The 28,000-nt window shown below is 37.2% G+C and overlaps 1 protein-coding gene across 2 annotated transcripts; it reads left to right on the plus strand.

Moving 5' to 3' along the window:
• Positions 1 to 65: 65 nt before the first annotated feature.
• DCAF13 (DDB1 and CUL4 associated factor 13) lies at positions 66 to 28,000 on the plus strand. Of its 2 annotated transcripts, XM_019467933.2 has the most exons (11): positions 75 to 377; positions 3,260 to 3,459; positions 4,036 to 4,143; positions 8,267 to 8,356; positions 9,819 to 9,974; positions 14,047 to 14,124; positions 16,208 to 16,290; positions 20,598 to 20,762; positions 25,657 to 25,792; positions 26,961 to 27,124; positions 27,823 to 28,000. In XM_019467933.2, exons 1-11 carry the CDS (start codon positions 308 to 310, stop codon positions 27,908 to 27,910), a joined length of 1,338 nt encoding a protein of 445 aa, XP_019323478.2. In that variant the 5' UTR covers positions 75 to 307; the 3' UTR covers positions 27,911 to 28,000. The 2 variants fall into 2 exon arrangements, with proteins under 2 accessions (XP_053752068.1, XP_019323478.2); XM_053896093.1 differs by lacking the exons at positions 3,260 to 3,459; positions 4,036 to 4,143 and having other exon boundaries at positions 66 to 377.

Consider the following 28,000-nt stretch of genomic DNA (forward strand, 5'->3'; position numbering starts at 1 on the left):
GCCAGCGGAGAGAGCGAAGGAGGCGGGGCGCCGTCCTCCGCCAAGTCCCCGCCCCGCCCCCGTCCGCTGCCGATTCTGGCCGAGGGACGCGGACGCGAGAGTACGGCAGAGAAACGGCCTCGGACCAACCTTTGTCAGCAAAACTACGGCGCGCCGCAGGGTGCTGCGGAGGGGGCTGGCTTCCACTCCGTGGAAGTCACATGACAGGAAGTAGTCTAGAAGAAGCGGAAGTAGCATGTGCCGGAGGAGGCGGGGGTAACCCAAACTTGGAGGACAGGCTCGGAGTCGGGCACACCTAGCAGCCAAAATGAAGGTGAAGATGCTGAGCCGGAACCCGGACAACTATGTCCGCGAAACCAAGCTGGACTTACAAAGAGGTGAGACAAGTTAGGGAGTCACCAGCCTTCAGTCTGGACTCGGCTTCCACCGAGTAAAGCTGGGTGAAGACTGACGCTCCAGTCTCTTTCCCTGTTCCCTTTTGCCAAGGCAAACTTAGTGTAGATAAGGCCGTTGCGGGACTGGGTAGCAGATAATTTCTCCTCAAGGCTCTTTTTGAAGAACTTTTTCTAGTGGTACGTGGGAAAGTTGGTTATGTCTGGAATACTTCCGCCTTCCCCCTTCCAGCGGCTGCTCTCCGATGTTTCTGGCTCCAGTTGTTGAGAAGTGGAACTTGAAAGCCAAACTCGTAGATTCAAGGGTTTGATCGGCTTCTTTAAATCTCTTTCGTCAAAATTACATACTTCTAAATGTGGAAGAGACAAAGGTGAAACTTAAAGCCATCAAGTTTTCTTAATGCTTGTGAAGAAGTTTGATGCGTGAATGGCTAAAATGAAATTAATAAGGCTTCTTTATTGATCTTATTTACTGGTCTGTTCCCCCATTAACATTCTGAATTATAGCGGATCGTATCTAAATGACAAGGGACCAACCATGTGTAAAGAGAATACCAGGTGCAAAGGTCTTCAGGCGGGAATAAAGATAAAGCATACGAGAAGGGCCGTGTCATCAGTTTGAGTAAGGGGGATAAACCATAGAAGATGAGGCTGGGACGATACTTTGTTATTTTGATTGAATAGTAGAGATTATCCAACATATATATGAATAATGCTGAGAGGGGAGTATGTGGTCTCTTCTCACAAGATGTTTATGGGTTAAGTATCAAGGTAGTAATATTTCTAAAATGCAAATTAGGTTATGTCACCTGGACAAGACATCATCCCTATTCTTTGAACGTCTGGTTCCATCTTCCTTTCACTAGTCACTACTTTTCTTGCAAGTAGCTTACATTTACTCTTGCAGATCTGAGTGCATTTCCGACATTTCTCTTTCAGGCTTCCTGTGGCACACACGCTTTCTCGGTCTACACTAGCTCCTTTCTCTGAACAACAGTCTTTCCATATTTATCTCCCGTGGTAGCCCCTTCCATTTAAAGCACCCTTCTGGGGGGCGCCTGGGTGGCGCAGTCGGTTAAGCGTCCGACTTCAGCCAGGTCACGATCTCGCGGCCCGTGAGTTCGAGCCCCGCGTCAGGCTCTGGGCTGATGGCTCGGAGCCTGGAGCCTGTTTCCGATTCTGTGTCTCCCTCTCTCTCTGCCCCTCCCCCGTTCATGCTCTGTCTCTCTCTGTCCCAAAAATAAATAAAAAACGTTGAAAAAAAAAATTAAAAAAAAAAATAAAGCACCCTTCTGTGCTTTTTATCACATATTTTCGTGCTGACATCAGAGTGTCTACGTATCACATTGTCTCATGATGATTATTTTGGTTATCTTTTTCATCACACTGAGTTTGCATAGAAGGGAAGAATCCGATTTGTTTCTATACCCACTGTGCCTAGACAGCACCTGGCACATAGTGGTTGCTTTGTAAGTTTATAAATGGAGGAATGAGTAAGTGATTGGCTGGTCATAGACTCTCCACATGAGGAGATTTTTAGTCGTCTGATGTTATTAAGGGTCTTACTTTCTATAGTATCTTCCTATTTCTTTATAGTTTCTGATGGAAGTTTTAATAGCAAAATGGAAAAATAGAAGTATTGGAGCTTTGTGAAACATAAATCAAGGAAGACGTTTGTTACCTTTTTTTTATTCTTTCATTCTTATTTAGGTGTTATTTCCTTGTAAATTTTGACTGAATGTTAGATATAGTACCATTAACAGGGAGTCAGAAAAAAATGAAAAGGTGAAGTTGTGGGGTAAGAAGATGCATTTACTTTTTTTATTTTTTATTATTTTTTTAATGTTTATTATTGAGAGACAGAGCATGAGCATGGGAGGGGCAGAGAGAGAGGGAGGCACAGAATCTGAAGCAGGCTCGAGGCTCTGAGCTGTCAGCGCAGAGCCCGACGCGGGACTTGAACTCACAAACTGCGAGATCATGACCTGAGCCAAAGCCGGACTCTTAACCCACTGAGCCGCCCAGGTGCCCCAAAGATGCACTTACTTTTAAACATTAAGCGTTTTTTAGACATGTGGGCTTAGAATTATTTCCTAAGCACAATTATTAACTGAGAACCTGTTTGGCAGCATAGCATAATAGTTAAGAACACCAATTCTGAAATCAGCCTGCTTTGGTTTGAATCCTGGCTTCATCATTTCATAGGCAAGTTACTTCTCTATGCCTCAATTTCTCCATCAGTAAAATAAGAAATAGTAATAGGACTTAACCCATAGGGTCTGGATATTAAGTGAGTTAATATACAGTATTTGGAACTGTGCCTTGTACATTGTAAACTGTTTTTTAAGTAAGTAAACACATGTGGGAAGTGTTCAGTAAATAGTAACTACAATCATAATCATAACACTGTGTGCCTATCAGAGTGATTAGCACTGGAGATGAGTTGTGTTTCCTGCCTCAAAAGGAACGTAGAGCTCAGTTGGGCAAACATTTATCATGTGTTTGTTTTGTGCCAGGCACTGTGCAACACATAAGGAGTAAAGTGAGGAATGTAGTGGAATCCCTGTCCATGAAAGGTTTACGACGCAGTTAAAGAATGTAGTAAGACTTGTAAAAGGAAAAGCTGAGGGTATCTATAGGGTCTAATTATTCTGCAAGATGTATGCCTTCCATGTTTTTCCCGTAGTTTTTTACTGAAAGGTTTCTGAGTGAAAGGTCATCTATTTTTGTATTTTTCACAGTGCTAGGTATAGAACAGTGTTCCTAACAAAGGCTTATTGAATAGCAAATTGAATGATTACTTGAGGAAGGCCATAGGAAATATTAAAAGTGAACTGTTTTATTAAGAGGAGTCATTTTTATTTCAGTTCCAAGAAACTATGATCCTACCTTACATCCTTTTGAAGTCCCGCGAGAGTATGTAAGAGCTTTAAATGCTACCAAATTGGAACGGGTATTTGCAAAACCATTCCTTGCTTCCCTGGATGGTCACCGAGATGGAGTCAATTGCTTGGCAAAGCACCCAAAGAGCCTGGCTACTGTCCTTTCTGGGGCATGTGATGGAGAGGCAAGTGTCATTTCAAACACTGATATTTTAAATTAAAAATAGTTATGTTACAGATGTTCTTCAGTTTCGTGTTATGGTGGATTTTAATTGGTTCGATTTCATTTTTTTGTCCTATTTTCTGTTAATTCTCAAGAATGAATTGTGTTTGAATTACTACAGTGGTTTCTCATCTAAACCTCAGAAATTAGAAATGTAGCAGCCGAATGCTCAGTTTGACAGTGAACAATAAAGCATGTTTACAGTAGTAAACGTTTTGTGAGGGTTGTTTTTTTTTTCTCACAGAGGATGTTATTAATGATTCAACACTTATTTCCACTTTGGCAAGAAGAGAGAGCTTTGAAACACTTTAAATTAGAATCAACAAGAGTACTTAACAGATTGAATTTTCTGCTTGTTGATACACTTATCCATATGCACTGCAGTATTTTAAACCGGAGGATTTTGTTTTTAGCAGTCTGGTGGGGTGAGTCATAGCTTTTTCAGTGTTGAATTTATTTTTCTTGGAATGTAGTATGCCTCTGCCTGAACATTTTATGTTTATAGTTCACGGAAATTTCCTGGTATGCTCTATCATAGGTTAGAATTTGGAACTTGACTAAACGAAAATGTATCCGTACGATACAAGCCCATGAGGGTTTTGTACGAGGAATATGTACTCGCTTTTGTGGGACTTCTTTCTTTACTGTAAGTATGATGCAGTTAAGTCATTAACTCTTTTCAACACGTGTAAGACTGATTTAATGTTTCCTGAGTTCCTTTATTCCATGAGGCGTTTGAAGTTTCACAGCCCAAAATAAATTTTAAAACTTTGAAAAGTCCTCTTTTCTTTATGTATACTCCAGTCTTCTCCAAAGTTTTTGATCTTTTTAATAAATGATTACTTAACATGTTATTTAACTAACATTCCATAGAACATTGAGAAGTGGGATTAATGTAAGGTGAGGCTAGAAATATAGTTTGGTTTTCTCTGGAAGATTTTCAGGGTTGGGAATCAGTAATTTCTATTTTGTCAGATAGTAAATTATTGAAGGATTTGTGCGTGTGGTTAAGATACACATGAGGTACAGTTTATATTCTAATCATTTTTAAGTGTACATTTCAGTGGCATTAAGTACATTCACATTACTAAGCAACCGTCACCACTTTTTCATCTTCCGAAAACTGAAACTCTGTACTTATGAAGCAGTAACTCCTTATTCCCCTCTGCCTCCAGCCTTTGGTAACCACTATCATACTTTCTGTCTCTATGACTATTCTAAGTACCTCACATAAGTGGAATTAAATAATAGCTGCCCTTTTGTGTCTGGCTTATTTCACTTACCATAATGTCTTCATCCATGTTGTAGCAGGTATCAGAATTTCTTTCTTTTTTAAGATGGAATAACATTCTATTATACATATATACCACATTTTGTTTATCCATCTATCAGTGGACATTTAGGTTGTCTCCACCTTTTGGCTTTTATGAATAATGATACTATAAACATTGGCCTACAAATATCTGCTCAATTTCACTGCAAGTTTTATAATAGGAATGACAGAATCTAAGCTGTGCTTTGAGATAATTAATTTGACAGCAGTAAGTGATCAGTTTACAGGCTGTTTTAATAATTTGAGTAAGCAATAAGGAATCCGTGCTGGGGAGGGAAAGTCATAGAAAGTAGTTGTTAGGTTTAAAAACATTTTGGAGGTTTGACAGACTTGACAACTGAGGGGTGCTTAGGAAGATTGCTCTTCCTTCCAGAAATGGAGAAGTCAGGAGTGTCAGAAACTTTAGAGGAGGAGAGTGGGAATGGGAAGGATATGGTATGATGGATGAACTGGACTGCAATGGCCTATTTGAGTGAAGAGGTCTGTCAGACCCTTCTAGATAAAGGTCTGGAGTTCAGGAGGGAAGTCAGAACTAAACTTGGTCTCATCAATACAGGAATAGTGATTAAGGCCATGGAATGGTATTATTAGGGAAAAGTGGCAGGGAAAATACAGACATACAGAAATGTCAGAGAAATAGCCTTGGGGAAAGCCTGCCTCTAGGAAGTGGGAGAACTCTGGGAGTAGCCAGAAAGCTAGAAGAGCCTGGAAATGAGCTTAATGTCCCAGTGTGAACTACTACAAAGAATGATGAGGATGAAGACAAAGAAATATTTTAGAAACATGAACCTGTAAAAAATAGTTCAAGGTCCCGTAATTCTAATCTTTCAGTTTTCACACTGTCGACAATTTGGTGTCTATGCTTTCAGAAGTTCTGACATGTGTATATGTATATGTATGGCACTTGATGTATACATACACACTAACCAGCTGGCTGCCAGGGCCAGATGGAAAGGAGTAGTGAAGGGAAGAGATGACTTCTGGGAAAGCTTTAAATATTTGAAAGTGTTGTGTGAAAGAAGAAGTGGACTTTGTGTTGTTCTATGTAGCAGCATTAAGAATAGGTGTTAATGTTAAAAGTTTTGGTTTTGGTGTAGGGAGAAACTTACTTGCTGTCAAAAACCAAAATAAGCTACTTCGCAGGAAATTCAGGTGCTTTTCACTAAAGGGCTTTACACAAGCTTTATGACCCTGTATACCATATGTTGTAGAAGGAATTGCATGGGAAGTTGGAGCAAACTGACCACAGCTACCATCCAGTTAGTTATTCTTCTGAATATATCGATTAGTTTAATATCCCAGAGGATTTACTGGCTGGGTTTTTTTTGTGTTTTGTTTTTTTTTTTTTTGAGTGCCTAAAATGAGTAAAGGGTGAAAGAGGTTTCAGATTCATTATTTACTCCCTTTCTTCAGATATCTTAAAGTCACGTTTGCTTAGGGATAAGACCTGTGAAAACTGCTTGCTGGCAGAATTTCAGCACTTAGTGTTTCAAAAAATGTTTATGTTGCAAAAGGTAAATCTTTATTACCTAAATTTCATAATATCTACTATACCCCAATTTGTAGCACCAATAGGTCTTTCTTTAGCTTACTCAGCCTTGAGATAAGATATTCTGGCCAGGCACATATTGTTTGGCTCCTCATTTCTACAAAATGTTATTAAACCTTTCTCAGGATTGATGATTTGCTAAGACTTGTACTCAATAGATTGTATAGAGTAGCTTAGTCAATTACAAGGAAGTTCGGTCTTGAGCTTGTGGACGCTGTGAGAAGCTTGGTTGAAAGAAACAGTTTTTAGAGTGGGAATTCTCAATAACAGTTTATCTTGTCTTCCATAAATACTAATATTCCATTGGGTCAAGCCAGATTAGCCAAGACCCCGGTGCCTAAATTACATCTTACTAGCTCTCGGTAGAATTGGCTTTCCAGAATTAAGGTTTTGGTCTGATGCCAGTAGCTCAGATTCAGGTTGTTAAATAAGATACTGCCTTATTAAATACTTTTTTCTATTATAAGGATGTTAAGGATTCTGTTAGCATCCTCAACAAAAGAAATTCCTATTTGACCTTAGTACCAAAACTTCTCTCCTAATTACCCTTCTATTCTGATATCATGGGCACTATGAATTGTTTTGCAGGAAGGGTTTCCCTTTTGAATTTGCTATAAGGAAAGAGCTAAATTTATACTCTCTCATACATAAATACATATTTTTGTTAATATTTTTATTTAAGAAGTAGATGTAGATTGCATATAACATAAACGTAAAAAATGAGAAAGTTAACGTATCCTGTATTTCTGCTTTTCGGGAAAACTAGTGGTTTGGTGTATATATACAATTGTTTATACCCTACGTATGATTATCTTATGTTTTTAATCTCAAATTAAGTTATATTGTGCATTCAGTTTTGCAGCTTAGTTTTTACTTAATATCTTGAATATATCTACCACATACCCAAGTCTAAGTTACCATTGTTACCTTGCTGTGATTGGGCTAAGACACCAACGCCCTACTCCTCATGGCTTTTTCACCATCTGCGTAACTGTCAGTTCAGTGAAAAGGCAAACGATGTCTTTACAATATCATGAAAATAGTTTTGACCTTGTGGACCCCTGAAAAATTCTCAAGCTCCTTCAGAGGTCTGCATTTCATGGCTTGAAAACCAGTGAGTTGATGGTTTTTGGAATCTTATGTCATGCAAAGAAGTACTTTACCCATGCCAAGGTTAAAAAAATGACTTCTCTTTAGTATCTTTATATTTTGTATTTAATTTTTTACATTTAAAATTATGTGGAATTTTATTTTTATTTCTTTAAGGCTTTTTAAAACTTTTTTTAAAATGGTTTTAGAGAGAGAGAGCGCACACGCACGCTCGTGAGTGTGAACAAGCAGGGGAGGGGCAGAGAGAGAGGGAGAGAGAGAATCCCAAGCGCTGTCAGCACAGAACCTGATGCAGGGTTGAACTCATGAACCGTGAGATCATGATCTGAACTGAAATCATGAATCAGAAACTTAACCAACTGAGCCACCCAGGCACCCCTGGAATTTTATGTTTATGTCACGTATCAGATTGGTTCAAACTTTTTAATGAGTAACATGATATCAAAATACCATTTTATTATAATTCATTTTTCTTCCTAATTTGAAATGCCATCTTTTTTACAGTGTGCTTTTTTTTTTTGCCAAACTTATGACCTTTGTTCGTGCTCTCCTTCTGCTCTACTCACACTGTCTTATTTTAATTTTATGTACTGTATGTATTTGTCACAAATCTTTACTATAACATTTTGGGATATTAACGTATCAGTAAATACAATACTGGAAGTATACGGGATGTGCATTTTTTAAAATAGAGATGTTTATCATTTGATGTATATGTTAGCATGTTTACAGTTTATAACAGTTGTCCATTATCATCTTAATAATAAATGTTTCTAGGTTGGTGATGACAAAACTGTGAAGCAGTGGAAAATGGATGGACCAGGCTATGGAGAAGAGGAGGAACCGTTGCATACAATATTAGGAAAGGTACAAAAAAAAAATTGACTTATATTTGCTTATTAAAATTCTTCTCTTTTACTAAAATTATTTCAGAATTTTAATTTGAAAAAAAGATGTAAATGAGACTTGAGCCTGCAATAATTGACCTATTTTAAGCAATATTTAATGCAGTTTAAGGTCCTTTGCAGCTGAAGAATTTGAATGGTTCTTTGGTGTTCATTGTATTGGGTTCAGCTTCTGTGTTTAGCTAAAGGATGCAGTGAAACATTTTCTGTGGCAAGTCCATGGGAGAAAATCTATACGAAAAATAATGCTTCAGATTCTCTCTGATTTATATTATAGATCTTACACAAAACTCAGAATGTCTTACTTGAAAGAACCCCTTAGGCAGTGAAGAGGTATTATAATGTGATGCTTTTCGTATAAATTTCATTGATATTTCTTACAACATTATTCTGCAAATCAGGCGATATGGTTTAGTTATAGCTTAAGTGTAATTCAGATCATATGGCCTACCTGTGTTTTATAATGTTTACATTTTGATACTAAGCAAACTTCTAAAGTTCGATTTAATCTTGAAATATATGCATTTTAAAAATCAGTTTGCCATTTCAGTATCCTGTTGGTATATATTTAAGTTCTGCTCTTCAGATTGTTTTTAAAGGCACGTAGAGGTGGGACATGAGTATACGATGGAAATAATTGGCAAATCAGTAATTCCTAAAACAAAATTGGTTTCCCTCTTGTAAAATGTCTTTTCTCCAGGAGTTCCAAATATTTTTGAAATATTTCATCTTAACCTCTATATTTGTGGTAGTGGGGATTAAATCTTACTATGGAAAAGTTTGTCAGACTTGCCTTCATAAATAACAATTGGAAGCCTGCAGATGCTGCTAAGAGTTCTTAAAAGCCTAAAGTATTGGCTAAATATTTCCCTCTTATTTGCTTTGCAAACATTTTTTTACCACATAGTACAAAGACAAATTTTAATCTGGCCCTGAATAGATCTTTTAAGTGGATATCAAAATTTATGACATTTTATTGATTTTAACAATATTAGCATCCACCCTTGCCAGCTTTATTCCTCCCCCTAAATTTTAATCCAGTTGTTGGTTTCTGTTTTTCTGCCTGGGAATCAGTACTTCACGTGTTAAATGTGGAACTAAGTGTTTTAGACCTTACTTTGCATTTCATTAATTGGTTCCAACCAAGGTCCTTCAAATACCCAATGATGATTTAAGGATTACTTCGGTGATAAGTATTTAAATTTAAATACATCCCCTGTTAATGTTTTTTCCAGAAAGTGTGATAAGAATCCTCACCTTTTATGGTACTGTTTCCTCCTTTAAGGAAAGGCTTCGAAGAAGTTTCTTTGTAAATAGGGACTTTTTCTTAAAAAAAAAAAAAAATGAGAGTATTATTTAAAATATTATGTAGATTTGAAATGTTAATGATAAATCCATTTATAACAACATCTTTGCTTTTAAAGACAGTATATACAGGGATTGATCATCACTGGAAGGAAGCTGTTTTTGCCACATGTGGACAGCAAGTAGACATTTGGGATGAACAAAGAACAAGTCCTATATGTTCAATGACCTGGGGATTCGACAGTATAAGTAGTGTTAAATTTAACCCGATTGAGGTAATGCTTCTTTTTGAAATATGTTCTGCTTACTCTTTCTTTATTTAATAATTTTAGCTCTGTTTAGGAAACTTTTGAGTGTGTGTTATAAGAATTTTTTTTTTTTTTTTTTTTTTTTTTTTTTTTTAATCTTAATGGGCTTCTGGCATTTGGTTAGTTCTCCAGATTGTACCTGAGTTCTGATACCTTTGGTCAGATCTTGACGTGTTTGCCCACTTTATACACCATTACACCAGTGTTATACTCCGTTACAGGAGGGTGTGTGCATGTGCTCGTAAGCAAGTTCTGGTGAAACTTCAGTTTTACTCATGCCTTCAAAACTCATGTTCCACAGATTACATCATTGTACCTTTGGGAAAATGTTCATTTCTTAATTCTCTTCAAGGTCAGAAGAAGCATTTGGCATTGTTTTCTCTTGTAAGTGACGAGGGCACTAATGGTTTATAGTAATGATTACTATCCTGCATGATGATAGTTCATTTTTCTTTGCTCAGAAGTCTAATATGATGATTCCTAAGTCCTTCCAGGTCTAAGGAAAGAGTTGGAGATTAACCACTACTTATTGGTTATTCAGGTCTGAATTTAGGAAAGGAGGCTGCCCTAAAGCCTAGATTAATCTAGCCTTTGGACTTCAGACCTTTCCATGAGCTATTTCTGAATACATAACAATAGGTAAACTCATTGTCCAGAAGACTCAGTAAAGATGCCTTTTCCCCCCGCAGAAAAAAAAGGAAATTGCTTCATGTATAGCTAATCTTAGAAGTTAGTAGGAAATTAGCACATTAGATGGTATGTTAGATGGTATTAAAGAATAAATAACCTGATATGTAAGTTTTATACTCTCAGACACCCGAGCTGGTAAAGTGGAAGAAAGGTTAAGTCAAAGTAGCAGGGTATAAAATTGTTTGTATGAAGTATTGGAACGTGAGATGCTGTAGTTTGATGAGAGTTTGGCCTTGTGGTGCTGCTGAGAAGTCATACCGTCAGAGGACACCCTTCCTGCCCTGAGCATATACCTTTCTGCACACTTCTGAGAGAGTCTACAGGTGTAGAGCAGGGGTTGGCAAACTATGGTTCGTGAGCCCACTGTCTCTTTTTATAAATCAAGTTTTGTTAGAACACAGCCATACCCTTTTGTTTACATATTGCTTGTAGCTGCCTTTCTGCTATGACAGCAGAATGACCCGTGAGGTCTAAAGTATTTGCTGTCTGGTCCTTTACAGAAAACGTTTGCTGATCGTTAGTCCAGAGTATTTATCAGTACTATATCTTTTTCACTCCATCGTCTTTTGGTTGTAGAAGTGAGATATGGCCTGAAGTGCAAGTCAGCTTTGCAGAGCCAGGCCAAGGTGACAATAGGCAGAAGCAGGTGGCGACAAACACAAGCCATTTTTAGGAACATTTTGTGTCCTACTTGGTGTGGAGCTAAACTGGAAATGTATTTGGTGCTGGTGTACCTTGGCATTGACCTTATACAAGTCACACTCCTTCTCTATATTTGTTTCTTTATTTTTAAAATGAGATTAATTAGATCTTTCAGTATATATTATAGGTTTGTCATGAGGGTAAAACGTGATAAAAATGTGAATATTTTTTAAAGATGCTACCCAAATTTAAGATGATGTTACTACTATTAAAAAAATAAACAAAACAGAGATATTGATTTCTACTTCTGCGAGGGATAAACAGTATCTTGCTTGTCTATTTTGGTGAACACCTGTGTCAGAAGAGCTGATGATTAATTCCAAAATCATAATTAGTTATTAGTGATGACATAGTGACCATGTTTTTCAAACTTGCCTGTATAACAGCTATATTTGTTCAGCCATGTGGTTTTATTTATTTTTTCTTTAAATTACCCTTATGAACTGACTTAGTGGTAGAAACAAATGGTATGCTTGTCTCTCATCCTATACTAAACTTAATGGGAAGGGGATGTGGCTGTAAACAAATGGAGTATATTTGTCTCCTCTAATCATTAATAATTAATATCCTGTTAAAATATTGAAGCCTAGCATTTTGATAAAGCCAAAAATTTTATGCTGAGTATTACCACATTTTATAGTGTAAAAGTCGACTTTCAGTCTAGGTAGAATTTTTTGCTTTGCTCAGATTAAGGTCTCATAAACTTTTAGAAATGGAACCTAGTCAGACCTTGGTTTCTTGAGAAACCAAGAAAAGTTGAAAGGAGTCACTAACTAGGGGAAAGTCTCTGAGGAAGTGATTTAAAAAGGAAGGTTTTGGAAAGGACTGAGTTCATGGTTGTAGCATTAGCTTTACGATGTTTTATTTGAGCTGTGTACACACACAGAGTAGGAGTTAGCTGGTCATGCAACTGTGCAGTAAATAACTCTTCTTGTTCCTCCTACACTTATAGTAGGAAGTGATAGGCAGAAGCCAAGAGTTATGTCAGGAACCATGAGTAAGGAGGCCTGGTGGGACTCAGGCCCTGCTGGTAGGTGGGGGGCTTGATTTCATATAATGCCAAGGGTCAGTTACATCAGCACCTTCAATACTACTATGACTGACTTATAAACGTTTGAAACATCTTGAAACAATTGGACAAAGAATAGGCCTAGTTTATACAAAGTTAATGAACATGAGGAAATGTTTACTGAAAAGCACTAGTCTATATAATTAGGAAATATTGCCATACAGAAATGAACTTCTAAATGCCACTACTTAATGCTTCCAGTTGCAGTGAAATGGACATATTTCCACACTGCAGTGTATATTGATACAGCTCTTTGGAAAACAATTAGTCCTAAACATCAAAAGCCATAAAATTATTCATGCTTTTGTTTAAAAATTTTTTTAGGTGTATTTATTTATTTATATTTTATTTTATTTTTGAGAGAGAGAGAAAATGAGCAGGGGAGGGACAGAGAGAGAGGGGTGGGTAGAGAATCCAAAGCAGGCTCTGCACTGACAGCAGAGAGCCCAGTGTGGGGATCAAACTCCAAACCAGAAGATCATGACCTGAGTTGAAGTAGGACATTTAACCCACTGAACCACCCAGGTGCCCTATATTTATTTATTTTTTGAGAGAGAGAGAACAGGTAAGCAAGGGGGGGGGGGGGGGGCAGTGAGAGAGGAAGAGAGAGAGAAACCCAGGAATTCTCCACACTGTCAGTACAGAGCCTGATGCAAGGCTCAGACTCAGAAACCTTGATACCATGACCTGACCCAAGATCAAGAGTCGGATGTTTAACCAACTGAGCCACCCAGGCACCCCTGTTCATACTTTTTTTTTTTTTTTAAGGTTTATTTATTTTTGAGAGAGGGAGTGTGAGTGGGGGAGGAGCAGAGAAAGACAGAGACAGAATCAGAAGCAGGCTCCAAGCTCTGAGCTGTCAGCACAGAGCCCAGCATAGGGCTCAAACTCACGGTGAGATCGTGACCTGAGCCAGTCGGACACTCAACTGACTGAGCCACCCAGGCACCCCAATACTTTTTGATTCAGTAATCCACTACTGAAATTTTAACCTTATAAAAAGAAGAATTGGCGTTTATGAAAATGTTATCTGAAGTGTTATTGGTAATACTGAAAAATAGGAAATAGGTCTAAGTTGAAGAATGGATAAATAAAATGTGTTCAGTTGTAAAAAGAACACAGATTTATCTGTACACTGCAACACTACCTTGTAAAATATACACAGGGGCATTTAGCAGTGAAAATACTTGACTTGGGGTGCCTGGGTGGCTCAAGTCGGTTAAGCAACCAACTTCGGCTAAGGTCATGATCACATGATTCATGAGTTTGAGTCCCGCTTTGGGCTCTGTACCGATAGCTCAGAGCCTGGAGCCTGCTTCGGATTCCATGTCTCCCTCTCTGTCTTCCCCTCTCCCCCAACTCACACTCTCTCTTTCTCAAAACTAAAATAAATAAAAAGAAGATACTTAACTAAGGTTGCTGAGATTGAGTGATTCATTGTACTCTCTTAAAATGGACTTTAATGTTATAAATTTGTATCTTAAACATTAAGGGTAATTGAATCATTTGTTCATTGAATGGACATGGTTTGCTGCCAAGCTTGGCTTTTAACTGGAGATGGTTGTACTTATTTTTCAGACATTTCTCTTGGGAAGTTGTGCTTCTGATAGGAATATAGTACTATATGACATGAGGCAAGCTACTCCCCTGAAAAAGGTGAGTTTCAGTTTCTTTTCTGCTTTTACAATTGTTAATGTGTTCTTCTATGGAGTGAGTAACAAAAAATATGGAACAAATGTTTTTCTCTTAATTAAATTTTTTTTCATATGTTTTTAGAAGCCAAAGTGATCATAATGGCATTCTCTCAGGCGCCTGTTCCTTTTTAGAGACCCTTACATTTTCACTAGGTATTGTATCCTAGTTATCTTTGTATTTTCTTTAATGCCGGGAAGTTTTAGGTATCTAATTCAGACTTAACGGAGTTCAAAGTTCTTTTTAAAAAAATTTTTTTTAGTGTTCATTCATTTTTGAGAGACAGAGCCAGAGCGTGAGTGGGGGAGAGGCAGAGAGAGGGAGGCACAGAATCCAAAGCAGGCTCCAGGCCCTGATCTGTCAGCACAGAGCCTGATGCTGGGCTCGAACTCACAAACTGCGAGATCATGACCTGAGTTGGATGCTTAACCGATTCAGCCACTCAGGTGCCCCACTGAGTTCAAACTTTTTAAGTGTTGCATCCCATTACTTCGCACACCATGATTATCATATGATACGTATAGTATTCTGTTCCAGAACATTTTGCAACTGACTCACATAACCAGCTTTATTTGTTTAATTACATGCTGTTTTATTTAGATAAATAATATCTTGTCCAAGGTGGCAGATTTCCCAGCAGTCATTCTAGGACTTAGATATCAAAGCTAATACAACCTTAAGCTGACTATCGACAGAGAAATGTATTGTCAGTAAAGAGAAGAGTGCCATTGTAAGTACGTATAAAGTTGATTTCAGGTGCTCCAAATCTGAGGGTGCAGAAGGGCCTAGACACCATTCATGTGCCATGAGGCCATTGTGATAATCCACATGGAAAAGAAATGCTTTTAATATTTTTGTTGTTCCTAAACCATTTTCACAACATGTAATAAATTCCAAAATATTAGAAGTGGAGTACATTCCTTAAAGTTTCAACTATATAAATATGATCATCTTTCCAAATTACCGCTTTAATCATTTCACTCCTTCATGATGATCTAGTGGGCACATCTCACGTGAACTTTGAGACCTTTAGACCTTGAGCAGGTAGCTTAATCTTTGTTTCTCCTATAAAATGATGATATTAATAATTACTTTCCAGCACATTGGTGAAAATAAGACATGGTATTTTAAACATTTAGCAGAATGCTAAGATGAAATCTAGTGTGATAAGTAGTAGTTTCTGCCTCCTCTGCCCTTCATTCTCTGTTTTTTAATGGCGTTCCATAACTTTAGGTTGAAGAAAAGAACTATAGCCTGGTTTTCAAGGCCTTCCAAATCTGGTCCCTATTTGCATTCTATTTATTTGTTTGTTTCAGTCAGTAAGAGAACATTTAAATAGGGGTTGTCATAGGCAGGTCACCTTGATGGATGCAGAGATGCTATTTTTTATTCTTTGTTCTGTATACTAGACTATCATTGTTTCTTCTATTTTTTTCCTCTCCTCAATGTACTAGATCTCAACCAGGGGTGTCTTTTTAAAAATGTGGGAGAGGCATTATAGAGACTGGCATTTAGTGGACAGGTGCCTGAGAGGCTAAACATCTACAGTGGACAGTTACACACAACACACGATCATCCTGTTCAGAATGCTAGCAGTGTTCTTGTTGAGAAACACTAATATACTGTTCCTTCACAGGTCAGCTCAAGTCGTGCTTCTCTTTTGAAACCTTTCTTCTCCTCTTAAACCCTAAAGTCATTAATTTTGCCCCCAATTTGATACTTGATCATTTACTGTTTCTTTGTTAATATTTTAGTATATCTTATGTATATCTCCTTTTCCTGACTAAACTCAATAAGTTATTTGAGGTTGAGGGACCATTAAGTAGTTTTATATTTTTCAGTATCTACTACTCTGTGTACTCAGGAAACAATTATTGATTGATTTCCTTTCCTATTGCATGGAGCTGAGTACTGTGCACATGATGGGTGTTTGCTAAATATGTGCTTAAATCAGTGAAAAAGAAGGAAAAGAAATGAAGTGGGAGATTTATCCATTTGAGAGGGAATTGATTTCATGGTAATGGGTTACTGTATTCTGCCCTTCCAGGTCATCTTAGATATGAGAACAAACACAATTTGTTGGAACCCTATGGAAGCTTTCATTTTTACTGCAGCAAATGAAGATTACAAGTAAGTTTTCTTCTTTTTATAACTTGCTTATTTCTATCAGAATGGCTCAATTGGATAAATCATACTAATGAAATATGTTTTCATAGGTAGTAGTTCTTGATATACAAGGTAGAAAATGGTCATTTGTTTCGCTCAAAAGTATATATATTTCCCAAATTGGGGAAGAACTTGTTAGAAAAAAAAATTGAGTTTTCAAAATGATACAGACCAGGAACAGAAAACTGATCTGAAGACCAAATCCTGTCTGCTGCCTGTTTTCATAAATACTTTTATTGGAATATAACTGTGTTCATTTATGTATTGAATATGGGTCCTTTTGTGCCATAGTGCCTTAGTTGAGTGGTTGCAGAAGCAGCCATGTGGCTCACAAAGTTGAAAATATGTATAATCTGGCCCTTTCTAGAAAAAATTGGCTGCTTTCTGCTTTACACCATACAAATAATGACTGAACCATACATGTTTTAATAGAAACTAAAAATATTTGCCTACAGGGGTACCTGGGTGATTCCGTTGGTTAAAAAGCATTTGACTCTTGGTTTCAGCTCAGATCATGGTTTGTGGGATCCAGCCCCACATCAAGCTCTGAGATGACAGCATAGAACCTGCTTCGGATTCTCTCTTTGTCTGTCTGTCTGTCTGTCTGTCTCTCTCTCTCTCTCTCTCTCTCTCTCTCTGTCCCTCCCCTGCTCTTCCTCCCTCTTTCTGTTTCTCTCTTTTTCTCAAAATAAACATTAAAAAAAATATTTACCTACAAAATCTGTAGCTCTTCACAAAGCTGATGCTCATGTAGTCATGTTATCAGCATCACTATTACTTCAGCAAGACAAAAGGAAAAATACAGTTTCAATTTTTACCCTAACATTTACAGATACGTTATTCTATGACTCCACGTAAAGGTGACTTAGCCTTACGTTTTTGACCTAGATGGAATTTTATGATCCCTATGTATCGTCTTAAAACTTGTCAAGGCATTTCACATTGGCTGTCTTATGTTATCTTTTCAGTATCCCTATAAGGGAGGTAGGACATGTATGTTATCCCCTTTTTAGAGATGAAGATGTTAAAGCTGGGAGTTTAATCTTAGGGAGGAAAAAGTGTCTTTTCTTTTCTTTCTTTCTTTCTTTCTTTTTTTAAATCCAAAGCGTGTGTTGTAGTGTAATGCTTGTGGTAGATTCTTAACACATGTTTTTTTGAGAAGTTGGAAGTTTCTCATTGGATTGAACTTTAGATCTTCTGTATTTAAGTTCTTTTTCTTTCCACTATTATTATTTGTGAAAACATAAATTAGCTCAGAAATAGGATTTATTACACGAAGTTTTAGTGGTACCAACTAAAAACATCTATTATGGTTTTCTGTACTCAAACTCAGTTGAATTCTCATTAGCAAGGAATATCAAACCAAATTAATTGAAGCTCTTTTAGTCTTTATCAACGTTTTGAAATTAAATGGCCTTATTCCAGTTAAAAGAAATAATATAATATTTTGCTGACCAGCCTTATTAAGGTTTCTGAAGTTTGTTCTAATTAGCTATTTTGGCAAGATACCTTTTTAAAAATTTTTTTTTAACGTTTATTTATTTTTGAGACAGAGAGAGACACAGCATGAATGGGGGAAGGGCAGAGAGAGAGAGGGAGACACAGAATCGGAAGCAAGCTCCAGGCTCTGAGCCATCAGCCCAGAGCCCGACGCGGGGCTTGAACTCGCGGACCGCGAGATCGCGACCTGAGCTGAAGTCGGACGCTTAACCGACTGAGCCACTCAGGCGCCCCGGCAAGATACCTTTTTTACAGACCCCTGGGCTTTCTCCATTCTTGCCTTGGAAAGAATTTCATATGGCACCTGAAACAAAGAGCACATCGCTTATAAGGGGTGACTGTTTGACTACTATAATTGCTCTTACTTGAAAGTGATCTTGCCATAGTATATATTTTTTATATTTTCTTTCTTTTATTGCCTGCTAAATAGTCTAATAATTCTGAACTCGAAACGCAAGTTGAAGTCTAGACCCAACCAGTAACTGCTGTAGAAATTTGGAGTAGGCATGTAAACTAACTTGTGCCATAGTCTCATCATCTATAAGATAATAGAGTTGAAATAGATGATCCCTAAAGAATCCTATAACACCAAACTTTGTGTATGTAAACATTGTCTATCCAAATGGATTCATTTGCTTAGATTTTGAATAAGTTCTTAACATTTTTCTTGGGTAGAGATTAAAACAGAATTTACTAAAAAAACAGAATATGCTGAAACAAAGCAAAGCTGGTTGACAACCACTGCTCTAGAGAAGGAAAATAAAGCAGTTGTCAACTCAGAAATGTAACCTCAGAGATCAGTATGGCATTGGCTGACAATCCTGTGGTATGTTGGGGTATTTAAAGTTTATTTATTTTGAGAGAGAGGGGGAGAGAGAGAGAGAGAGAGAGAGGGAGAGAGAGAGAGAGAGAGACAGACAGAGAGAGACAGAGAGAGAGAGAGAGAGAGAGAGAGAGAGAGAATATCCCAAGTAGGCTTCTAGGCTGACAGCGTGGAGCCCAATGCAGAGCTAGACCTGTGAGATCATGACCTGAGCTGAACTCAAGAGTAGGACATTAAACCGACTGAGCCACCTGGCACTATGGTTGAGAGATTTAAAAAAGAACAATGACTTGTCTCTTGAGAATTTTATGTTATTGGGGATATTTTGTCAGTAGCATGAGTGACTTCTTGCAACAATTGTGTTAAAAAAATATTCTTTTTGAAGTGTGACATCAATTTTTTAAACATTTTGATATGATATTGGGCTTATTTAAAAGTTGCAAAAATGGTGTGTGGTAGCCAGCTTCCCTTAATGTTAACATCTTACGTAACCATAATGGAATTAGGAAAACCAAGAAATTAATATTGGTACAATACTATAAACTACAGACTTTATTCCATCACTAGTCATTCCATTAATATTCTTTGTCCATTCTAGGATCCAGTGCAGGATCCCACACTGCATTTGATTGTCATGTCTCCTTTGCTCAGTTTGTGACTGTTCTGAATCCCCCCAATCTTTTATGACCTTAGTACTTTCGAAAAGGATTTACTTGTCAATTATCTTGTAGACTGTCCTTAATTTGGGCTGACTGATGTTTTCTCATTATTTAGATTGAGATTTTGCATGTTTTACAAGAATACCACAAAACTGATGTGACCTTCTTGGTTCATCACTTTGGGGTACATGATGTCACTCTAATTACCGGTGGTGTTGATCTTGATCACTTAGGGTGGTATCTGCCAAGTTTCTGCATTGTAAAGTTACTATGTTTTTCCTTTTGTAATTCACATTTATCTTTGGGGAGATACTTTGAAATTATGTAGATATCCTGTTTCTCCTCATACTTTTGCTCAGTAATCTTAGCATCTTGAAGTGTTTTGATATTTGGAACTTGACTACAGTAATGCTCTCTTATTATTGTCCATTGTGCATGTTGGCTCATTTGAAGCATTATTCTTTTAGCTATTGATTAAGGGTGTTTAAATCTTGAAAATCATGATTTTTTTTTTTTTTTTAACCAACCGTGCATATAGTTTTCTAATTTTTAGTATGCCCTTTGGAAAAGCCATGGTCACTCTTACATATCACTAATAAAAGCGGAACTTTATTGGAAATGTTTTGTCAACTTAAAAATCTTAAAAGTGCTCTTGCTTTTGGATTTAGTAATTTACTTATAGGAATTTGTCCAGATTTAATTAAGTCTGTTCCACTCAAAGATTGAATTTCAAAAATTCAAATACTGGCATTTCATTGAAATATTATTTAAAATTGAAAGTTGGAAATTTTTTATTAACAAATTATAAGCAAATGTATTTAAATAAATTTTTAAATAATTATGTTCTTTTAACTTATTTAAATAATATGTGACCATAAGTGCTTATAATATGCTACATGAAATATGAGACTACAGAGCTTTATACAATATTATCAATTTTGTTAAAAGTATGTGTTTAAATATTAGCATGGTGAAAAGCTTAGACGTAATTACATGGCACTAACTGATATTCTCTGGGCGGTAGAATTAAAGGTAGGTTTTGTACTCTGTACTTTTTTGAAAGTTTCACATTTTCTACAATGAGATTTATGTTTATGAAGATAAAAGTGTTTAAGTGTAATCTTAAGGAATAAGAAAAACTGGTAGTATTTTTCCCAATCCCTTAGCTTCCATGTAAAGAGGCTGTATATTTAGATGTGTGTAACTTGGCTAATGGTCTTAGTTTCATTAGTACCACATATGCTTCTTTATAGACATTTGTATGAAATAATTTAAAAATTCTTTTACAGCTTATATACTTTCGATATGCGTGCACTGGACACTCCTGTAATGGTACATATGGATCATGTATCTGCGGTGCTTGATGTGGATTATTCTCCCACTGGGAAGGAGTTTGTGTCTGCTAGTTTTGATAAATCTATTCGAATCTTTCCTGTGGACAAAAGTAGAAGCAGGTATGTGACTACCAATAAACCATTTGTTTGATTTTTTTCTTGTCTTTATCATCAGTCCTTTATCTTTTTTGAAAGGTTATTTGGTTATGTGTACAGGGTAGAATTCAACCCAGATATTGTGACTTGGGATACCAGCTTGCACTGTGTCATCTATGGGCAAAAAGCCTACTGGGCAATTTCTTTCATGGAATAGAAAACCTAATTTCCTGTGTAAGATAATAGCCTCTTGTATAGTGTGCTGTGGTTTACAAAGCACTTTCATGCATATTCTTGTTCTTTGGTAATGCTTTATATGTGTTGGGGAAGCATATGCAAAGCAAAACCCAATTAAGCTGGAGGAAATTTCCCCATAAAAAATGGTAATTAGGGAGCCTAGCTGGCTCCACGCAACTCATGATCTCAGGGTCATGAGTTTGAGCCTCATGTTGGGCATAGAGATTACTTAAAAATTGTTTTGTTTTAAATGATAATTAAGATGCACCTAGGTAGCTCAGTCAGTGTCCTGCTCTTGATCTTGGCTTAGGTCATGTTCCCATGGTTCATGGGATCGAGCCCCGCATCAGGCTGCACAATGACTGCACGGAGCCTGCTTGGGATTCTATCCCCCTCCCTCCCTCCCTCTGTCTCTCTCTCTTTCTCTCTCACCCCCCTCCCCCACTCACACACACATGCATGCTCTCTAAAATAAAGTTGTAAAAAAATGATAAAGTCGTATAGTGGTGTTGCTCACATGTGAAGATATGACTGTCTGCATTTTGATACAATAATAATATTGTACTAAGATTTATTAACTAAGATTGATACTAAGATTTAAAATTAATTCAAGTGAACGTTCTCTCTAAAATAGCATATAAATATATATATACAGCACATGCATACATAGACATCTATACGTATACTTGAGTATCCTACTCTTGCTTAGTGGAATTCAAGCTCCAGTAGGGAGAAGATGGACTTGCTGAAAGATAACAGAGTGATTGGAGGTAGGAAAGGAAAGGAGAGGAGTGATGGAATCTGGGAGAGGAAAGAAGACAGAACGTGTGTAATGAGGGTGGGAGCTGATGATTTGTGCCAGAGGACAGCAACGTGGAGCTGGTAGAGCAGTTTACCCAGCTTCATAAAGATTGATGGTAGCAGAGTTGTTCGGGGATCCTTCCTTCACTTAAAAAAAAATCTAGAGATTATTCACTTTGGTGTTGTAATGACACAGTCTGGAGAAGTCTCACCATTTTAGTGCAGTGATGAGAATTTTGATCACTACTTCCGCTGATAACTAGCCTAGCTTCTACAGTGCTGAAGCTTTTGGAGTCTTTTGAAAGAATGACGTTCATTTTCAGAGGCATGTTGTGTCCTTCTCCTGATTCACCGTTGTTCTGTTCCAGCAGGGTCAGCACTAGGACGCATCTGAGTGAGGTGCCTCGGTGCAGAATTCAAGGAGGTACTGGTTGTTAGGGGTGTGCAGGTGCCAGCCCTGCACCTGTACTGCACCTGCTTCACCTTAGTCCCAGCCTTGTTTCCGAAACAAAAGATCTTTCAGATAGCGCCTCCTGACAGTCCAGCAACTCATCCACACCTTTTTCGGTGATAGCCAGCCTGCTTTGTTTAACTCTTTGGTGTTTTTACTTGCGATAGTTGCATCTTTCTACCCTGTAATTTGTGGGGTCCATACTGATTCCTCACCCTTTTGGTATCGTTGATTACCAGCGTATCATTGTCATCATCAGTGTGTATCTGATTAAAAAGGTGCTTGGGGGTGCCTGGGTGGCTCAGTCGGTTGAGTGTCAGATTCTCGATTTTGGCTTAGGTCATGATCCCCCAGGATCGTGCAGCCCGGCGCCGGGCTCAGCGCTGAGGTGTGGAGCCTGCTTAGGATTCTCTCTCCCCACCTCTGCCCCTCTTCCCTGTTTGCCTGCTCGCTCGCTCTCTCTCTCTCTCTCTCTTTAAAATAAAAAAAAAAAATTAAAAAAAGATGCCTGAATCAAAAGCATATCGACTAGAGTGTTGTGATGATTTTGATCTTCACTCCATCCTCTCCACTGTAGAACTCCTGGTGTTGGTTTCCGTATGGCTGTTGCCTCGTTTACAACTTGGTATTCTGCAGACTGTCGTGAATGGTTTGTTGGGATTATTCAGTCAGGCCCAAGGCAGGGCCGATAGTTTCTATTCTTACATCCCTAGAAGATACCAAGAAGCAAGGGAATGTGGCCTTCCATTATTTTCTTTGCATCAGAACCTCCAAAGGTGGTAGGACAATACTTTTCTAACATGATGAATAAGCAGGCACAAAGAATGGGAAAAGAACAAGAAAGACAAAGAGCATTTAGGATGTTTGGACACCTATGATCTCAAGGCCCTTGCAGCTGAGTTCAAGCTGAATTATTGCAAAGCCACTATGGGCAGCCAAATATAGGTCTATCTAAAAAGCTCAAGTAATTCCAAACTTGTATGGAGTAAGGAATTATGCCCCATTTCCAGGGAATTGTCTGTCTGCTGATGTCGTTTGGAGATTTTGTAATCACAGTGGTAGTATATGCTACTTGTTGGATTTAGATGTAAATGGTATTTCCTCTGACCTTTGCCTTCATCTGCTTAAAAGCTAGTTTGAGTTAATTCTGCGGTCTGCTCTATCTGGTTCATTACAAACCCTCAAATAACATAGCTAGTGCTTTGAAGAATCTTTATTTTTAAAATGTTTTTCTTTGAAAGACCTTAAAATGGTTAAAGTGTATTTTTAAAGTAAACTTTTAATAGATTATTAAAAGCTACAGGTAAGTCAGTATTTGAAATCAGGCTTTTTCCCCCCCAAAGTTTATTTTACTTATTTTGAGAGAGAGAGCAAGTAGGGGAGGGGCAGAGAGAGAAGGAGAGAGAGAATCCCAAACAGGCTCCGTGCCGTTGGCACAGAGCCCAACATGGGACTTGGGGCTTGATCTCATGAACTGTGAGATCATAACCTGGGCCCAAACCGAGAGTCGGATGCTTAACTGACTGAGCCACCCAGGTGCCCTAAAATTAGGCTTCTGTTGGGATTTCATTCAATATTTACTAAGCAAACAAGTAAATGACTGGCATTCACATGGATTAATTTTTTTTTTAATTTTTTTTTTTTTTTTTTTTTTTTTTTTTTTTTTTTTTTGAGAGAGGGAGAGAGGGAGACGCAGAACTTGAAGCAGGCTCCAGGATCTGCATTTATCAGCATGCGGTGCTTGAACTCACAAACTGTGAGATCATGACCTGAGCTGAAGTTGGATGCTTAACTGACTGAGCCACCCAGGCACCCCTCACATGGCATAATTTGACTGTATACTAAAGAATATAAGTTTTTAAAATGTATTTATCTCCTAACAGTATCACATTTAGTGAGCTTCGTAAACATGCATAAACAAATCTAGAAAAGCTCTGCATAGTTTACCATTAAAGAGGATCTATTTTGATTAAGTAATTAATCACTAGATTTGACTGGTCTAATACATGAAGAGATTATTTTTAATGGTTACTGAAGCCTGATTGAATTTTCTATCGTTTAAATTCATTATATTGCTAATGAAAAAAGGAGCCTCTTAAATAGGTGAGATTATGAGAACTGAATCTTACAAAAGCAGAGCATTGGAAGGAGAAGAAAAAGTCTATCTCCTCTAGTTTTCATTTTCATAGGATATTCTTTCTAACCGTCCTTCCCCTTTCAGAAATAGATTTCTTAGGGTTTCTGTATATGTTCACTCAAGTGCTTAAAACATTTCCGTTAGAAACAGTGTAAAAAACTAGTTTTGTGAGTGTATTTCAGATATTTTTTATAAATCTGGATTCTGTTTAGTCTGGTCATCATGTATGAGTATTCTTTTTCTGTGCAGAATATGCTGAGTTTGTTTCCTTTCTCACTCATCTGCGTTTTGAATCATCTAACCCAGATGTGGAAAATTCATTTCTCCAAAAGCCTCTATTTTTCCTGACCTTGTCTTTTACTTGTTTTTTAATGCTCTCTCAACACTTCCCAATATAGTGTCATCTGTGAATTCACTTAGTGTGTTTCACAGCCTTTCCAGATAGGTATGATATTTTACATCTCCATTTATTAAATGATTCTTTACTCATCAGACACTTCTGTAACCCTCCCTTTCTGTTCACACATGGAAATCATCTACTCTTACTTCATTTAAGTGAGGTTTTTAAACAATTTAACCAAAACAGAAATCAGACATTAGGCTCAGCGTATAAGGATGTGCTCTTTGAATGCCATTGCATTTATTTTATTTTCCAGTAAAATGGGGGGGGGGGGGGCGTGATTGTTTACCCGCATTGATTTGGAAGGAGGGAGATAATTGATTTCTTATTTTAAAAAAAAAATTTTTTTTAATGTTTGTTTTTGAGAGAGAGAGAGAGAGAGAGATACAGAGCTCGAGAGGGGGAGGGCCAGAGAGAGAGGGAGACACAGAATCTGAAGCAGGCTCCAGGCTCCGAGCTGTCAGCACAGAGCCTGATGCGGGGCTTGAACTCACCAACCGCGAGATCATGACCTGAGGTGAAGTCGGACGCTTAACCAACTGAGCCATGCAGGCGCCCCTGATTTCTTATTTTTAAAAAACTGTAGCTCAGCATATTTTACTTGTGTTATCAGTCTTCAGTAATTTTGTGAACTTCTCCGGGCATCTAGTTTTGCTTAGTTTATATTTATTTTTCTTATTGGATTGTAATTTCTCTGAGGACAAGAATTTTTTTTCTAACTCCTTAGCACAGAACCTTGTTATATTAGTTCAATAAAGGTACATAAAAATTAATTTGAATTTCCCTTTTATATTCTCTTCAGACTCAAAAATGCTACCCAGATACTTGATGGGCAGTGGTTAAAGAAACTCTGTATCAAAATCCTAATTTTACCTTAATTCCTCTTCTGTAGGGAAGTCTATCACACAAAGAGAATGCAACATGTTATCTGTGTAAAATGGACTTCTGACAGCAAATATATTATGTGTGGATCTGATGAAATGAACATTCGTCTGTGGAAAGCTAATGCTTCCGAAAAGTTGGGTGTGGTAAGAGATCCCATTTTCTTTCACTGTCGTAAAGCTAGTTTCTAATTTAGTGGGTATGATTATATTGTAAGGAGAATTTATTTGAAGTACTTTATTTTGATCAAACTGGCATAGTTGTGATAAAAAGAAATGTTAGCAACAAAACAGACAAGGCTGCATTGAGATTTACTTTTTTCATGTTACAGGCACCTCAAAGACCTTTGTTAATTCAAATGTTTGGTAATATTTGAGCCTTCTTGATTCTTTGTTTTTTCCTTGAGATAAGGAGAGAAGGTGTAGAGACTAGAAGATTAGAACTGAGAATGCCTATTCTGTTAAAGGAATAGTAATCAGGCGCATCAAACGCTTCAAGTCCCTGTGAGGTCTTTTAATATCAAAGACAGTGAAATGCTAACTTCAAAAAAAATACAGAAAGCTTCAGACTATAAAAAAAAGATTGAAAGAAGCAATAACAAATATTATCATTAGCTAGCTGTCTCTGGGTTATGGGGTTATGGTTGGCTTTTGTTTTGTTTTTGATGTTTTTCTAAATGTTTCATGTTTAATATTAGAAACATTCAGAGTGTTTATATCAGCAACAAATACTGAGTTTAAAAAGGAAAGTGTAAGCGTGAGTTATTTTCTCCTTAGCTCCAATAGGAAAATCACGATATGATAAACGGCTCTTAAAGACAATTTTATTTTAGGTTTAATGATTGGGAAGTATTATACTATGCCTAGTTTTCAATTCATTGTAAGTTCCTTTAAATCATATCATCCTTAACATTGTTAAATGAAGCCTTATTATTATAGAATTGAATGTTTTTTTTTCCTGTGTTCAGAAGTTATTTTCACCCCCCCAGAATGTTGAGGGATTAACTTAGGTGCTTTTTCTATGTTATTTATGTCTAGAGAAGGTCCAAGTCAGTGGTCCACACAGCCCTATTTCCTCAACACTGATGTTGTCACTTGGTGGCATCTGTCTACATTGTACATACTGCCCAAAAGGAAATTCAGTGTTAGCAGAGATGATATTTCTAACCTGACCTCGTAAAGGGTAGAATTACATTGGCAATTTCGGTTGCATGTCCTAGAAGTTTAATTTTTGTAGGAAAGGGTGCTTCCTAGCTTTGTTATTTGAAGAAAAACAACACGGCATTCATTGAATTATCAAAATACATTTTTCCAGCTTACATCACGAGAAAAAGCAGCCAAAGATTATAACCAGAAATTGAAAGAGAAATTTCAACATCATCCTCATATAAAACGCATTGCTCGTCACCGACATCTACCAAAATCCATCTACAGTCAGATTCAGGAACAGCGCATCATGAAAGAAGCTCGTCGACGAAAGTATGATTTGGGGCATTTGATTCTATTTCAGTACCCTTTTCTAACTTCCCCCTCTCGTCTCACCGAAAATAAACCAAACCCTGCCTTTCGAGGGAATAGTTGATGTTATGCATTAGAGATGTTTTTGAACACTTCCCTGAGCTTTTATTTTATTTTTTTTCTTTTTCCTGGTAGAAGGAAGAAGCAATGATTATCAGAGAATTTTCATTACCTAGTTTTGAAATTATGTTGAGAGGGCAACCAGTAAAACTGAATTCCATCAAAATAAGAAAGCATTTCTGCTCATACTAGAGACACTTGTAAATCATGTTTTAAAAAATGATTTCTAATGAAGCTGTAATTAAGAGGTATTATATATTTTCCAAGTTAAAGAATGCAGAGAACTCATAGCACCATTTCTTAAATAAAAATTTTCTAATATGCTTCATTATAGAATTGTGGATCTAAAGCAGAGCTCCCACCGCCAATTTCCTCGTAGAATTATATAAAGGACACTGTTATATAATAAGAGAAGCAATTAAATAAGTTAACAGAAGTTGATATCTAGGTAATTTTTACCCAGTCTGATTGTGAAAACATTTTTTTTCAGCAGGGATTTTTTTAGTGAAAGAAAAGACTGATTTTTCTGAGACAGTTTTTTTTGGTTAAGGTGATTTCTCATAAGCTTGCTTACATATGTATATTTTGTTTATTTCTAGGGAAGTGAATCGTCTCAAACATAGCAAGCCTGGATCTGTATCGATTGTGTCGGAGAAGAAGAAACACATAGTGGCAGTTGTGAAATAACACTTGGTATTCCTACCGTTCCTGATACATGATGATTTGTTACACTTTGATTTGCAAATGTAAATAAAAATACTGGCTCTAGAATAATAA

The sequence above is a fragment of the Panthera pardus genome, unplaced genomic scaffold (assembly GCF_024362965.1).
Source record: "Panthera pardus isolate Hobbes unplaced genomic scaffold, ASM2436296v1 HiC_scaffold_7, whole genome shotgun sequence".
NCBI classification, from domain to species: Eukaryota; Metazoa; Chordata; class Mammalia; order Carnivora; family Felidae; genus Panthera; species Panthera pardus.